This window comes from Oncorhynchus masou, chromosome 5 (genome assembly GCF_036934945.1).
Source record: "Oncorhynchus masou masou isolate Uvic2021 chromosome 5, UVic_Omas_1.1, whole genome shotgun sequence".
Taxonomy (NCBI): Eukaryota; Metazoa; Chordata; class Actinopteri; order Salmoniformes; family Salmonidae; genus Oncorhynchus; species Oncorhynchus masou.
This window is the reverse complement of record NC_088216.1, coordinates 22000663-22017136: the sequence shown is the minus strand read 5'-3', so window position 1 is coordinate 22017136 and position 16474 is coordinate 22000663. Positions and strand designations below refer to the sequence as shown.

At 43.1% G+C, this 16474-nt stretch overlaps 1 protein-coding gene across 1 annotated transcript; it reads left to right on the top strand.

The window, feature by feature from the left end:
• Positions 1-399: 399 nt before the first annotated feature.
• Positions 400-15916, top strand: LOC135528514 (D-aminoacyl-tRNA deacylase 1-like). The gene is made up of 6 exons (XM_064957652.1): positions 400-496; positions 962-1052; positions 1337-1443; positions 11126-11223; positions 13976-15383; positions 15498-15916. Exons 1-5 carry the CDS (start codon positions 454-456, stop codon positions 14138-14140), a joined length of 504 nt encoding a protein of 167 aa, XP_064813724.1. The 5' UTR covers positions 400-453; the 3' UTR covers positions 14141-15383; positions 15498-15916.
• Positions 15917-16474: the final 558 nt, after the last annotated feature.

The following is a 16474-nucleotide window of genomic DNA, read 5'->3' as shown; positions in this document are numbered from 1 at the left end:
TTACCCACTGATATGTATCAAAGGGGTACAGTATACTGTCTGCAAGAAGATGTTTGAAAGGGGGTCAACATTGCCTTATATATATATTTTTTTTATAGGTAATATACCACATTTCTGAAGTGGGTATTACACTGCCCTCCAGGAGTTGCTGAATTTCCTCTTAATTTTGCTCCACAATTCATGCCCCTGGTGTGGAGAGCGAGGTAGTGACAGTGCTCCCTTCCCTTTGAAAATGCTCATAATGACAGTACCGTATGTTTTTGGGACAGATGTGCAAAACACCAATTTAACCCCAGGAGTCAGTACAGAAGGTATTTTAAGCATTTTCATGTACTCCCAACTGCTGCCGCTAGATGCCTCTGACAACGCAGCAAGGTTTCATGGGAACTATGACGTTTACGTCTGTGCACCACTTCAATCTGATTCATTCTAGCGAGCGAGCGAATCAAAACAATGAAGGCAATCATTCAAAGAGTGACAACAGCGAGCGTGTCAGGTGAGTTACGCGGTCTACTTGTTGTTATTTGATTTCTATATCGCTCATAGTGTCAAAGAATGACAGTTCTTCACCGGTAGGCATTATGCAGGCAGCACAGAGGATTGCTAATGTTAGCTACGATAGTTTGGTAGCTGCACGGCTATCCAATCAAACGTATTTACAAAACACTTTTTCAGTGGTGTGAAGTAACTTAAGTAAAAACACTTTAAAGTACTACTTAAGTCGTTTTAGGGGGTATCTGTACTTTACTATTTCTATTTTTGACAACTTTTACTTTCACTTCTACATTCCTAATGAAAATAATGTACAATGCACTCCATACATTTGCAGCCTACTTCCACTTGCAAGACTGCCAGTGTGTGCTAGATTAACCACACTTGTTGAGGAGGATGTGTCTCACACTGAATAATGAAAAGGACAATTATTGTATTGATTTGATAATTCTGTCCTGTGTTGTCACAGTGGGAGAGGTGCCCATCAGCTCAATAGGCAGAGGACTGTGTGTGTTGCTGGGTATATCCATGGAGTACACACAGACGGATGTGGACTACATGTGAGTGTGGGTTCATTCAGTCACAAAACATGATCTTTGCACTACGGTACTGTAGCCCTTCTACATAGGCAGGGCATATCTGTAATAGGTATTTGTAAGACAACCGTAGCATTCACATAGAGCTATTCTTTTGTATTTAGCCCAATAAGTTTGGAACATCTGCTCAAAATACTTACTCACTCCTATAGCCATCTCCTCTGTGACCCCAACACATAGATTCTAATAAATGAATTCTATATTTCAAATCAATTCTACGCCCCAACATTAATTTCTTTGCTTCTCAGGGTTCGCAAGATCCTCAACCTGCGTCTCTTTGACGATGAGAACGGCCGGGCGTGGAGCAAAAGCGTCATGGACAGGGAATATGCAGTCTATAACTATATTACGAGCTATTAAACAAGCCTGAGAGGATCAAAGGTGGGTAGCCTAGTGGTTAGAGCGTTGGTACAGTAACCAACAGGTTTCTTGTTTGAATCCCAGAGCTGGCAAGGTGTACAAATCTGCCGTTCTGCCCTTGAGCAAGGCAGTTAACAGCAACTGCTCCCTGGGTGCCGATGATGTCGGTTAAGGCAGCCCCCCGCACCTCTCTGGTTATGAGGGGATGGGTTAAATGCAGAAGACACATTTCAGTTGAATGCATTGAGTTGTACAACTGACTAGGTGTCAGTGTTCCCTGTGAAATATATTTTCTTGTAGGCAGAGCGCATTGGAGTAGGATTCTATAGTATTGACAGGCAAGAGTCAGGCCCGTACTCTACACAAACCAGTGCGCCATAACTAATCAGAGCTGCAGTAGGCCTATATGTAAATAACCATTACCACATATGGATCTGTGTCTTTCACTTTGAACTGGACTGTTTTTAGGCTACAGTATGAGCGATCACGAATAGATGCTCTTGTTTTGAGATCAGAGCGAGAGCCACCTGTGCACTTTTGTTCATATTCTTTGCTAGTTAGTGAGATTAGCCCAGTTATAGCTAATTTCGAGCGCTTCCTACAAAAACACAAAACGTGTACATGTCTTGACATCTTTGAAAACGAGTCTGGTAAATGGATTTTTTTTAGGTCTTTAAAGGGGCAGTGTTGTATTTTGAGACAATAAGCAGAGCGTAGCTTAATTTGTCTGATTCTCTGTAATAATGGTATGGAAATAATGTATTTTATTTTGAAAAGTGGTTTCTTGCATAAAACATCACACGTTTCAGTCACCTCCTTGTCTGAATGACAGGTGTATAAACAGGTTCATGTCAAGCACTGCAAGTTTTTTTTTTTTCAAAAGTCTCATGGAATGTAGACTTACATTGAACAACACACATTGGCTGCTACTGTTGGCTGAATGACAGAACAGCTATTTCCATGTTATAATGTTATGGGATGCATTTTCTCCATTGTTTATTATGGTAGGCCACTTTGGTAGGCCTACATTATGATCAAATAGCCACAGTAGCCTACTTGACCACTCTTACAACTGTACAACCTCAGTGTTCACAGTAAACGCGTGCTGGAAGTTGCACAGAATTTTCACAACCTTCAAGTTTGTGCTCAGCAGACCTTACAGTTTTTTTTTGAGGGAACATTGCTTGGTATCCCATTTCCTTTTCTCACTATTGAGTTGAATTAAGCTGAGGTGTTTGATGTGCTGACCTGGTTACTCTTCCACTTTAGTTGCTGGAACCATGCTGGAAAGGACAATGTGAACCGATAATATCAGAGCCAGCACTATAGGTCGGGTCAGCGCGATAGTGTGAAAAGGGTACAAGAATACAGTAGGCTCCACAAGCACTAGGCCTATACGCTGAGTGTACAAAACATTTGTCATGACATAGACTGACCAGGTGAAAGCTATGATCCGTTGTTGATGTCACTTGTTAAATCCACTTCAATCAGTGTAGATGAAGGAAAGGAGACGAGTTAGAGAAGGATTTTTATGCCTTGAGTCAATTGATACATGGATTGCAGATGTGTGCCATTCAGAGGGTGAATGGGCAAGACAAAATATTTAAGTGTCTTTGAATGACATATGGTAGTAGGTGCCAGGCGCACTGGTTTGTGTCAAGAACTGCAACGCTGCTGGGTTTTTCACGCTCAACTGTTTCCTGTGAGAATAAAGAATGGTCCACCACCCAAAGGACATCCAACCAACTTGACACAACTATGGGATGCATTGGAGTCAACATGGGCCAGCATCCATGTGAAACGCTTTCGACACCTTCTAGAATCCATACCCCAACAAATTGAGGCTGTTCTGAGGGTAAGGGGAGGGGGTGTTCCTAATGTTTGTTATACTCAGTGTATATATATTACAATATCTATCTGCTGGCCTGGGCTGGGTGAGAGAAACACTGCAAAATGAGCCATATATAGAGTTTTTAAAATAGACTGCTATTGTACAGAATTTCACACCCAGTGACCCAAAAGTGTCAAGGACACTTTGCTGTGTAGGCAGTTTGTGGGCGGAGGGAAATGGACTCTCATAAGACACTCTAGATAGGAAAAGCCTAAATGAAGAGATAATTTTGATACCTTGGATATTTAATGTGTAAAAGAATCGGCATTCTTCTAAGTGTGTGGTTTTAATATTTAATAGCATTGGGTCAATGTTTTGCTCGGTACTGATTGCAAAAGGTAATTTGTCCAAGCGAAGAGGTGAAGCTAAAGTGAACAAAAATATAAACGCAACATGCAACAATTTAAAAGATTTTACTGAGTTACAATGCATATAAGGAAATAAGTCAATTGAAGTAAATTCATTAGGCCCTAATCTATGGTTTTCACCTGACTGAGAAGGTGGGAAGGTGAGAAGGGCATAGGCCCACCCACTTAGGAGACAGGCCCAGCCAATCAGAATGAGTTTTTCCCCACAAAGGGGCATTATTACAGACACCACCCCCCTCAGATGATCCCGCAGGTGAAGAAGCCAGATGTGGAGGTGGTATGCGGTTGCGACGCCGGTTGGATGGACTGCCAAATTCTGTAGAATGACGTTGGAGGCAGCTTATGGTAGAGAAATGAACATTCAATTATCTGGTAACAACTCTGGTGGACATTCCTGCAGTGAACATGCCAATTGCACGCTCCCTCAAAACCTGGGACATCTGTGGCATTGTGTTGTGTGACAATTTTAAAGTGGCCTTTTATTGTCTTCAGCACAAGGTGCACCTGTGTAATGATCATGCTGTTTAACCAGCTTCTTGATTATCCACACGTGTCAGATGGGTGGATTATATTTGTGAAGGAGAAATGCTCACTAACAGGGATGCAAAGAAATTTCTGCACAAAATCTGAGAGAAATAAGCTTTTTGTGCGTATGGAAAATCTCTGGGATATTTTTTATTTCAGCTCATGAAGCATGGGACCAACACTTCAAATTGTATTTTTGTTCAGTGTAATTGATAGCCTAAGGTGAATATCACAAACACCTGGAGAACAATAGTGAGTCGAAGGGTTGCCTGGGAATTGAGACACAAGCTTAAGGCTTGACCAGGGTTAGGGTTGATAAGCCAATGCATTCCTAAGTGAAACAGCCTAGACTACAGGGTCACATGCAGTAGCCTTTATCCTTGAGGCCACTCAAGACTTGACTCCTGACCTGAAATGCTCGGAATCAGTTGAATCGCCTGCTTTCCTGTTGAAACAGAGGAAACATACGTTGGTCTATAAGGTCATAGTTCACAGTGCAAATGTTATGGTTGTTCCACACATCTAGATTGGGGGTGGGTTTTTTTCAGGCCATGTTTGGAGGTGAATTGGGTCTATAAGGTCATAGTTTTTATTTTTTTATTTCACCTTTATTTAACCAGGTAGGCCAGTTGAGAACAAGTTCTCATTTACAACTGCGACCTGGCCAAGATAAGGGAATGCAGTGTGACACAAACAACATAGAGTTACACATGGGATAAACAAACATACAGTCAATAACACAATATAAAAATCTATATACAGTGTGTGCAAATGTAGTAAGATTAGGGAGGTAAGGTAATAAATAGGCCGTTGTGACGAAATAATTACAATTTAGCATTAACACTGGAGTGATAGATGTGCAGAAGATGAGTGTGCAAGTAGAGCTACTGGGGTGCAAATGAGCATAAAAATGAGTAACAATATGGGGATGAGGTAGTTGGGAGGGCTATTTACAGATGGGCTGTGTACAGGTGCAATTATTGGTAAGCTGCTCTGACAGCTGATGCTTAAAGTTAGTGAGGGAGATATGACTCCAACTTAAGTGATTTTTTTTTCCAATTTGTTCCAGTCATTGGCAGCAGAGACCTGGAAGGAAAGGCGGCCAAAGGAGTTGGCTTTGGGGATGACCAGTGAAATACACTGCTCAAAAAAATTAAGGGAACACTAAAATAACACATCCTAGATCTGAATGAATGAAATATTCTTATTAAATACTTTTTTTCTTTACATAGTTGAATGTGCTGACAACAAAATCACACACAAATTATCAATGGAAATCACATTTTTAACCCATGGAGGTCTGGATTTGGAATCACACTCAAAATTAAAGTGGAAAACCACACTACAGGCTGATCCAACTTTGATGTAATGTCCTTAAAACAAGTCAAAATGAGGCTCAGTAGTGTGTGTGGCCTCCACGTGCCTGTATGACCTCCCTACAATGCCTGGGCATGCTCCTGATGAGGTGGCGCATGGTCTCCTGAGGGATCTCCTCCCAGACCTAGACTAAAGCATCCGCCAACTCCTGGACAGTCTGTGGTGCAACGTGGCGTTGGTGGATGGAGCGAGACATGATGTCCCAGATGTGCTCAATTGGATTCAGGTCTGGGTAACGGGCGGGGCAGTCCATAGCATCAATGCCTTCCTCTTGCAGGAACTGCCGACACACTCCAGTCACATGAGGTCTAGCATTGTCTTGCATTAGGAGGAACCCAAGGCCAACCGCACCAGCATATGGTCTCACAAAGGGTCTGAGGATCTCATCTCGGTACCTAATGGCAGTCAGGCTACCTCTGGTGAGCACATGGAGGGCTGTGCGGCCTCCCCCAAAGAAATGCCACCCCACACCATGACTGACCCACCGCCAAACCGGTCATGCTGGAGGATGTTGCAGGCAGCAGAACGTTCTCCACGGTGTCTCCAGACTGTCACGTCTGTCACATGTGCTCAGTGTGAACCTGCTTTCATCTGTGAAGAGCACAGGGCGCCAGTGGCGAATTTGCTAATCTTGGTGTTCTCTGGCAAATGCCAAATGTCCTGCACGGTGTTGGGCTGTAAGCACAACCCCCACCTGTGGACGTCGGGCCCTCATACCACCCTCATGGAGTCTGTTTCTGACCGTTTTAGCAGACACATGCACATTTGTGGCCTGCTGGAGGTCATTTTGCAGGGCTCTGGCAGTGCTCCTCCTGCTCCTCCTTGCACAAAGGCAGAGGTAGCGGTCCTGCTGCTGGGTAGTTGCCCTCCTACAGCCTCCTCCACGTCTCCTGATGTACTGGCTTGTCTCCTGGTAGCAACTCCATGCTCTGGACACTACGCTGACAGAAACAGCAAACCTTCTTGCCACAGCTCTTATTGATGTGCCATCCTGGATGAGCTGCACTACCTGAGCCACTTGTATGGATTGTAGACTCCGTCTCATGCTACCACTAGAGTGAAAGCACCGCCAGCATTCAAAAGTAACCAATACATCAGCCAGGAAGCATAGGAACTGAAAAGTGGTCTGTGGTTGTCTTCTGCAGAACCACTCCTTTATTGGGGGTGTCTTGCTAATTGCCTATAATTTCCACCTGTTGTCTATTCCATTTCCACAACAGCATGTTAAATTTATTGTCAATCAGTGTTGCTTCCTTAGTGGACAGTTTGATTTCACAGAAGTGTGATTGACTTGGAGTTACATTGTGTTATTTAAGTGTTCCCATAATTTTTTGGAGCAGTGTATATCTGCTGGAGCGCGTGCTACGTGTGGGTGTTGCTATGGTGACCAGTGAGCTGAGAAATATAATGTAAATGACATCGCCAAAGTCAAGGATCGGTAGGATAGGCAGTTTTACGAGGGTATGTTTGGCAGCATGACTGAAGGATGCTTTGTTTGCGAAATAGGAAGCTGATTCTATTATTTCATTTTGGATTGGAGATGCTTAATGTGAGTCAGGAAGGAGAGTTTACAGTCTAACCAGACACCTAGGTATTTGTAGTTGTCCACATATTCTGAGTTAGAACCGTCCAGAGTAGAGGTCAACCGAATATGATTTTTCAACGCCGATACCGGTTATTGGAGGACCAAAAAACGCTGATACCGATTAATCGGCCGATTTATAAAAAAATAAATATATATATATATATTTGTAATAATGACAATTACAGCAACACTGAATGAACACTTATTTTAACTTAGTATAATACATCAATAAAAATCCATTTAGCCTCAAATAAACAATGAAACATGTTCAATTTGGTTTAAATAATGCAAAAACAAAGTGTTGGAGAAGAAAGTAAAAGTGCAATATGTGCCATGTAAAAAATCTACCGTTTAAGTTCCTTGCTCAGAACATGAGAACATATGAAAGCTGGTGGTTCCTTTTAACACAAAACTTCAATATTCCAAGATAAGAGGTTTTAGGTTGTAGTTAATATAGTATTTATAGGACTATTTCTCTATACAATTTATATTTCATATACCTTTGACTATTGGATGTTCTTATAGGTACTTTAGTATTGCCAGTGTAACAGTATAGCTTCCGTCCCTCTCCTCACCCCTACCTGGGCTCGAACCAGGAACACATCGACAACAGCCACCCTCAATGCATCGTTACCCATCGCTCCACAAAATCTGCGGCCCTTGCAGAGCAAGGGGAACAACTACTCCAAGTCTCAGAGCGAGTGACGTTTGAAACGCTATTAGCGAGCACCCCGCTAACTAACTAGGCATTTCACATCTGTTACACCAGCCTAATCGCGGGAGTTGATTGAAGTCATAAACAGCTCAATGCTTGAATCACAGCGAAGAGCTGCTGGCAAAACGCACGAAAGTGCTGTTTGAATTAATGCTTACGAGCCTGCTGCTGCCTACCACCGCTCAGTCAGACTGCTCTATCAAATATCAAATCATAGACTTAATTATAACATAATAACACAGAAATACGAGCCTTTGTTCATTCAACATGGTAGAATCCGGAAACCATAATTTCAAAAACAAAACGTTTATTATTTCAGTGAAATACGGAACCGTTCCGTATTTTATCTAACGTATTTTATCTAACATCCCTAAGTGTAAATATTCCTGTTACATTGTACAACCTTCAATGTTATGTCATAATTACATAATCTGGCAAATTAGTTCGCAACGAGCCAGGCGGCCCAAGCTGTAGCTTTTTATAGCTTTTTTCGCAAATGCGCTTTTGTTAAATCCGTTTGGCAAAGTTTGCTGTCTTTGTTAGGAAGAAATAGTCTTCACACAGTTCGCAATGAGCCAGGTGGCCCAAACTGCTGCATATACCCTGACTCTGTTGCAAGAGAAGTGACATAATTTACCTAGTTAAAATAAATTAATTTTAGCAGGCAATATTAACTAAATATACAGGTTTAAAAATATATATTTGTCTATTGATTTTAAGAAAGGCATTGATGTTTATGGTTAGGTACACATTAGAGCAACGACAGTCCTTTTTCGCGAATGCACACCGCATCGATTATATGCAACGCAGGACACGCTAGATAACTACACATGGTTGATGATATTACTAGTTTATCTAGTGATTATGATTGATTGGTTGATTGTTTTTTACAAGATAAGTTTAATGCTAGCTAGCAACTTACCTTGGCTTCTTACTGAATTCGCGTAACAGGCAGGCTCCTCGTGGATTGCAATGAGAGGCAGGTGGTTAGAGTGTTGGACTCGTTAACTGTAATGTTGCAAGATTGAATCCCCGAGCTGACAAAGTAAAAATATGTCATTCTGCCCCTGAACAGGGCAGTTAACCCACCGTTCCTAGGCCGCCATCGAAAATAAGAATGTGTTCATAACTGACTTGCCTAGTTAAATAAAGGTGTAAAAAAAAATTGATTTCCAATTGTTATGAAAACTTGAAATCGGCCATTCCGATTAATCGGTCGACCTCTAGTCCAGAGTAGTGATGCTAGACGGGCGGGCAAGTGCGGGCATCGATCGGTTGAAGAGCATGCATTTAGTTTTACTTGCTTTTAAGATCAGTTGGAGGCCATGGAAGTAGTGTTGTATGGCATTGAAACTCGTCTGGAGGTATGTTAAGTGTCCAAAGAAGGGCCAGAAGTATACAGAATGGTGTCGTCTGTGTGGAGGTGGATCAGAATCACAAGCAGCAAGAGCGACATCATTGATGTATACAGAGAAAAGAGTCGACCCGTGAATTGAACCCTGTGGCACCCCTATAGTGACTGCCAGAGGTCCGGGCAACAGGCCCTCCGATTTGACACAATGAACTCTATCTGAGAAGTATTTGATGAACCAGGCGAGGCAGTCATTTGAGAGTTGGAAAGCCTTGGCCAGGTTGATGAAGACGGCTGCACAGTATTGTCTTTTATCGATGGGGGTTATGATTTCGTTTAGGACCTTGAGAGTGGCTGAGGTGCACCCATAACCAGCTCGGAAACCAGATTGCATAGCGGAGAAGGTATGGTGGGATTCGAAATGTTCGGTGATCTGTTTGATAACTTGGCTTTCGAAGACTCTAGAAAAGCAGGGTAGGATAGAGATAGGTCTGTAACAGTTTGGGTCTAGAGTGTCTCCCCCTTTGAAGAGGGGGATGACCGCGGCAGCTTCCCAATCTTTAGGGATCTCAGACGATACAAAAGCTTGGTTTAACAGGTGAAAAATAGGGGTTGCAACAATTGCGGTGGATAATTTTGGAAATAGAGAGTCCAGATTCTCTAGCCCAGCTGATTTGTAGAGGTTTGGATTTTGCAGCTCTTTCAGAACATCAGCTATCTGGATTTGGGTGAAGGGAAAGTGGGGGAGGCTTGGGCAAGTTGGTGTGTGGGGTGCAGAGCTGTTGGCCGGGGTAGGGGTAGCCAGGTGGAAAGCATGGCCAGACGTAGAAACCACCTTATTAAAATTCTCAATTATCGTTCATTTATCGGTGGTGACAGTGTTTCCTAGCCTCAGTGCAGTGGGCAGCTGGGAGGAGGTGCTCTTATTCTCCATTGACTTTACAGTGCAAAGATTATGGTGTTTCCACATCTATATAGGGGGTGGGTTTGTCATGCCATGTTTGGTGGTGAATTATATGGTCGTTGGTCACAGCATAGAAATAAACATTGTTATATAACATTTTCTGGGCGGCAGGTAGCCTAGTGGTTAGAGCGTTGGACTAGTAACCGAAAGGTTGCAAGATCGAATCCCCCAGCTGACAAGGTAAAAAAATATCTCTTTCTGCCCCTGAACAAGGCAGTTAACCCACTGTTCCTAGGCCGTCATTGAAAATACGAATTTGTTCTTAACTGACTTGCCTAGTTAAATAAAGGTAAAATAAAAAATATATATATTTAATTATGTGGGTCACAGTGCAAGGGCGGTTCCACATTGGGGTAGTTTTCTTTTATCAGGTCGTAGTTGCTGATGGTGTTTGGTGAATTGGTTCAAGCCACCGGGGAGAAGGTGTAGTGGAGGAACTCTGTGTCCCTGCTTGTAGTGGGACGCAAGCTCTCTAATTAGTCTTCTTACTGCCAAGGCCCAATTGCCTGTGTGGGAGAAACGAGATGATTCTGCGCTTTTTAGAACACACCACCCAGCCACCGGTTTCATGGGCAGATGATGTAATAAATCGAAACATACCTGGACCAAAGGGGAACATTTAAGTATAAACTTCCTGTCTTATTGTGTCTTAACACCCACTACCCCCGTGTCCCTGTTGTACTGAGATGTCACCTGCTTATAAATCATTGATATAGATTAATATGCACAATAAGCAAACTGCAGTGGCTGTTACTGGATGGAAAAGTTGAGTGTTGTCATTTATATTGGCCTATAGAGGAAGGGGGAAACGAAGGAGGATCCTAGTTCTTTTAATTGTTTTAGACTCATTTAGATGTATTAAGGTTAACCTTTACATTTTCCTTTTGTCTTGTGTTTTTAGACGGGCAGTTTGGGGCCTACATGCAGGTTCACATCCAGAATGACGGACCAGTCACCATCGAACTGGTGTCTCCTTCTGCTCCCATGGACCCCAAACAGGTACAGTTGATGCTGTTGATTTCTGCAAGCAGGAAGTTGGCCCATGGTGTATGATGGTGTCATATTGCGGAGTCTCCCTTTATTAGACTATGTATTGCTAGACTATATTTGTTCTAAATTGTTCAGACGTTCTCTCAGCACTCTATCTATCCTGCTATCCTCCAGCAGGTGGTGCTGCAGGCCTAACTTCTTGTAGTAACAGATGGAGAACGGACCATGATCAACATGCAAAGCAGTGTTCTTAGTGCAGTGTTAGTCAACCTCTGGTCCATGGACCGGCACCGCTCCCTGAGATGTGGCTTACTGGTCCCTGAGATAGCTGTCAGACATTTATTAGTTGGTCAGTTTTCTGGCTTCAAGGAGGTGAACCATAGATCTTTTTTTATTTTTTTATTTTACCTTTATTTAACTAGGCAAGTCAATTAAGAACAAATTCTTATTTTCAATGACGGCCTTGGAACAGTGGGTTAACTGCCTGTTCAGGGGCAGAACGACAGATTTGTACCTTGTCAGCTCAGGGGTTTGCTAGTCTAATGCCCTAACCACTAGGCTACCCTGCCACCCCAGTCCCCGATACAAAAACCAATCCTGATACTGTAGCTGTGTACTGATTATCCCATGAATCTGTCCTGCTCTGTCCCAGCACCCCTCTGGCCTAGCTGAAAAACCACTGATTGACCAGAAGTGTCCAGAAGTGTGTGTGTGTGGGGGGGCGACATAACATATGATTGGCATGCCTGGGCGAGTGTGTGTGTGTGTGTGGGGGGGGGGCACCCACCGCATGGGTGCCCCCGCTCTCCCCACAGGGATCGGTTGACTCCTGAGTCACTGTGCACTCTGTTACCATGACGACGGCCTCTGCAGGGGAGACTCAGGCCATGCTGGCTAAGAAATATATTTGGATGTGGAATAATGATTTATGAGTTCTGATGTGTAGCCTAAGTAGTGACAAGTTCACCTACAATGTTATATTAATAATGGATGTCTTCTCTTAGGGCCAGTTTCCTGGTCCTAGATTAAGCTCTGTTCTGGACTATAAAGCATGATCAATCTAAATTCTCTATTGAACATGCTTTCAGGACTAGGCTTAATCCGGATCCAAGAAACCTTAATGTATTGTAACACAGAGGGATTTGAAGGAGCAAAAGCCTTGATGAATGTGTTTACGCCACCACATCTACTTGAAAACATCGCGCTATGATCCAAACTTAGCAGAAAGCAGTCAGGTCCACTCCAAGCAGCAGCAGCCATGAGGGATTAGGGACATCCCTCCCTGCTTCTCCTAAACCGTCTGCTGAACATTGTATTTTATTCAAATCAAATCAAACTTTATTTGTCACATTCTCCGAATACAACAAGTGTAGACCTTACCGTGAAATGCTACCTTACAAGCCCTTTAACCAACAGTGCAGTTCAAGAATAGTTAAGAAAATATTTACCAAAAAAATTAAAGTAAAAAAATAATAAAAGTAACATGATAAAATAACTATCGAGGCTATATACAGGGAGTACCGGTATCAAGTCAATGTGCGGAGGTACAGTGAGTCATTTGAAATTGTAGTGTTTTAGTTATTTGTCAATTGTTGAAGACTTCCTGAATGTGATTCCAGTCACTTCTGTGTGTGCATGCGTGGTCTTTGTGTGTGTAAACTTGGCTGACTGCTCGGTCCAATGGATGTAAGCGGCAGTCCTCAGAATTTTAATCTAGTCTGTTTTGGATATTTGGGATGTTGTCGTGCAGTTAGAGGGGAGTATGCCAAGACTGAGAGGATCACCAGTCAACTGGGGGAGCAGCTTAAACACACACACACACACACACACACACACACACACACACACACACACACAGACATTTCCTTTCTATGAATCAGAAGCTTTATCAGATCCGAGGAGAGGGACAACAGAGCCTTTCAAACAATACCATTACGTTATCCTGTTTCTATTGATCTGTGAAAGTAATTTTGAATATGAAACAGTGGTTTTAATCACTGAAATGTCAAGTGATAATTTTTATTGGGGTTTTTAATAGCCACACAACACCCTGGGTAAGATGGTATATTGCTTGCCAGCTAGCTAACCCCGATGTAGTTTGTACAGGGGTAACTAGATACATGGTGTTTTTTTAAGTCTTATTCCCTTTAAATAATTAAGAGTTTGTGGGATGTTGTGGCTTTAGCATGACATTTAAGTCATAAATATTTCCTGTGGCGCTCATGAAAGTTTTAGCATGTATGTTTACAAACCTTTTCAGGGTTAGTTGTGTTCCTTTTAGTGTAGGGTGGTTGTTTACTCTTCTTTGAGCAGAACAGAGATAGCTGCTACAGTAGTTTCCTCAGGGAGGAGTTCAATAGATAAGCCTCGCAGCTAACCGTAGATGGTGAGTGAATGGGAAGATGACTCAGCTCTTTCTAAGTGTGACCGCTTTATATTGTCAGGACAGTTAAGGCTTCATCGAAATGGTCATGGCTTCCGAAAATAGCAGCACAGTGAAACAAAGCTCTGATCTGTTTATTTCTCTTTCTTGTTCTGCCCTTTTCTTTTCATCTTCTCTTCTCTTGTTTTACTGAAGCCAAATATTTGATACAGTTATACACAGCTAGGTCCCTGGGTTTCTCTTGGGCACGCGACTTGACCAGTAAAAACATGTCACGTGACCATGAACAACTCAGGTCCCTACTAATTGCATTAGATCAATCCAAGTTTTGTCCTTCTCTTTTTAGCCCTTTACCGCTGGCCTTGTTTCCCTCCTCAGCTCGCTAAACAGGAGAAACAGCAGCAGAGGAAAGAGAAGCAGCGCTCTAAAGGACCCTCGGAGTCAGGCAGGGAGAGGGCCGCCCCGCGCCCCAGAGCCCAGGACCCTAACGCCAGCAGTGGAGCAGACGGAGACGTGTCGTCAGAGAGGGAGACATACAAATAAAGAACCCATAAAGTTGTCATCTGTTTGAGGGTTGATGTCGAGTCAAAGTAGTGGTATCTAGTGCTGTATGCATCTGCTACGAAACGCTTGACGTCACTGGCCCTTTACCACAGCTTCTGGATTTCATCTCTGTATTTATTGCACACATACAGTACATGGATGAAATAGATCCACTTCAATCCACATTGGTGTATGTTGTACTGCACATGGTCCTTGGTCGCTCCATGTTATTGTTGACATTGTAGTGAAATCCAGGAGGAGGCTGTTTCTTATACAAGTGTTCAGATCTCCGGATTAGAGGGCTCTGCTCTTATTCATCCCTAGCGTTTGTTTACTAAAAACAGAGAAGTGGAGTCACTGCGTTAGTCAGCCCGCCCCTGCTTGCTCGCACGAGGGAGCCTGTGTTGTGGTGTGTTCGCGACTACGCCTTACCCCGTGTTGGGGTCAAATACGCAGTGACCCGTGGTGGAGTTGGTGTGGCTTCGGAGCGAACACACCACCACACGACGTCACTACTGGGTGACGCGTCCTCTCTTTCATAACCATGCACATACACTTACACACACACATTATACACACACGGTACATACAATATATGTCATTTAGAGACACAACACACACACACTGTGCTCCCCTCACTTTACGAGACAAAAAGAGAGAAGGAAGCTGGAGAGAGGGGGGCAGGCTGCGTAAATATGCCGCAAAACATCAGCAAGGCCTCCCCGAGATGGTTGCATAAGGCCACTTTGTCTGACAGCGAGCGAAAGACGAGGGAGGGGGGAGGGAGAGATTGAGCATTGTTTTCATTTTTTCACTTTCGGGGGGGAACGCAAAGGCATCAGTTCTCTGTGTGATAAGCAAGCTCAGACTTGAACTTGAACGTAGAGAAATGCTCACTCTCCTCCTCATCTCTTCCTCTCCTTTCCTCTCCTCTCTCTCGCTTCTTCAGTTCCGTCGCTTCATTTTTTTAAAGGGGAACTTTGTCTCCCTGAGGTTTGCTTACTATGACTTAAAAATGAGCAGTGTGCACCACTGTGTGTGTCTCAGAATGATTAGAGTCAGTTTGTGACAAGTCTTCATCCTATCTTCCCTTACTTCCTTCCTGCAATGTTCTATTTAAATGAAATGTTCTTGTGGTTCTGTTACTGCAAGACTCCTCAAGCTCTCAATACTACAACTACTGCTCTTACAACAGCCACCACTCCTACTAATGCTACTGTGTCCAGTGCTGCTGTGTCTAATGGTACTACGTCTTAATGCTACTAACAGTCTATACAAGTTGCTCTGGATAATGGCACCTGCTAATTGATATTCTATATATGAATATACTGATAACGATGTGCCTTGTATCTTATAGATTTACAATATTGATGATGGGAGGAGCCGGAGGAGCCCAGTCTGCCAAAATGGACTTCATCTGCAGAGACTGTGAGACGTGACTCTGGACTGTCCTCCTGGAAGAACGTATGGGCCTCTTCCTCTCCATCTTTCTCTACAACATTGGCTGATTCTGCCTTGTACCCTCTCTGCCACTGTCTTCCTCTACTCAAAGACATGGAACCTTACACCCAAAACCCAAAGGCACATATGACAGAGAGGGCTAGTGGCATCACAAAATGGAGATGCAGGACATTCTCTCAACTTACTTTTGGAGTTATTGTCTTAATCCAGACAACACATTTAATATTTATGAATGTTGTGAACATGATATGCTATACTGCTGTTTAGTGGATTTGAAAGTAAATGTTGTAATTTTATAAAAGAAGACATGCTGTGTTTGTTGTCAGTGTGTGAGTGTGTACATGCTCTATCCTTGTTCTTGGATGGTCTGAGGGAGGAACACACTTACCTTAACATTGAACACAAATACCTTCAAAACTCCAGTATTTAGTTGACAGAGCATCTATTCCTGGCCTACAGGAACTGCTGTGCCCTCGCAGTGTGACGTTGTGCTGGGATAAGATTTCTCTCCATGTTTATTTCTGGTTGAGAACAGAACAGAATGGGAGGAAACTAAGAAACAACGTCAGGCTCTGGAGATATCATATGAGGAGAAGACAAGACATGACCCAAATATGTCTGGATCTACTGTCATTTTTAGGGGGCTCTATGCTCCAGACAGTAGACAGCCCCGACCTATGTTTCATCACAACAGGGAAAGTGACTGCTGGATTATGGATGTAGATACCAACCAAGACAGTACAGCAGAAGTGATGAAAGCCATTTTGATTTTAATGGTGCATAGTTGAGACTGTGTGTGGTTCCACGTGTGTATCGGGGTCCCTACTGGCAATGACTCATTGATGGTGGAGGGGGGTATTCTACAGTTTGTGT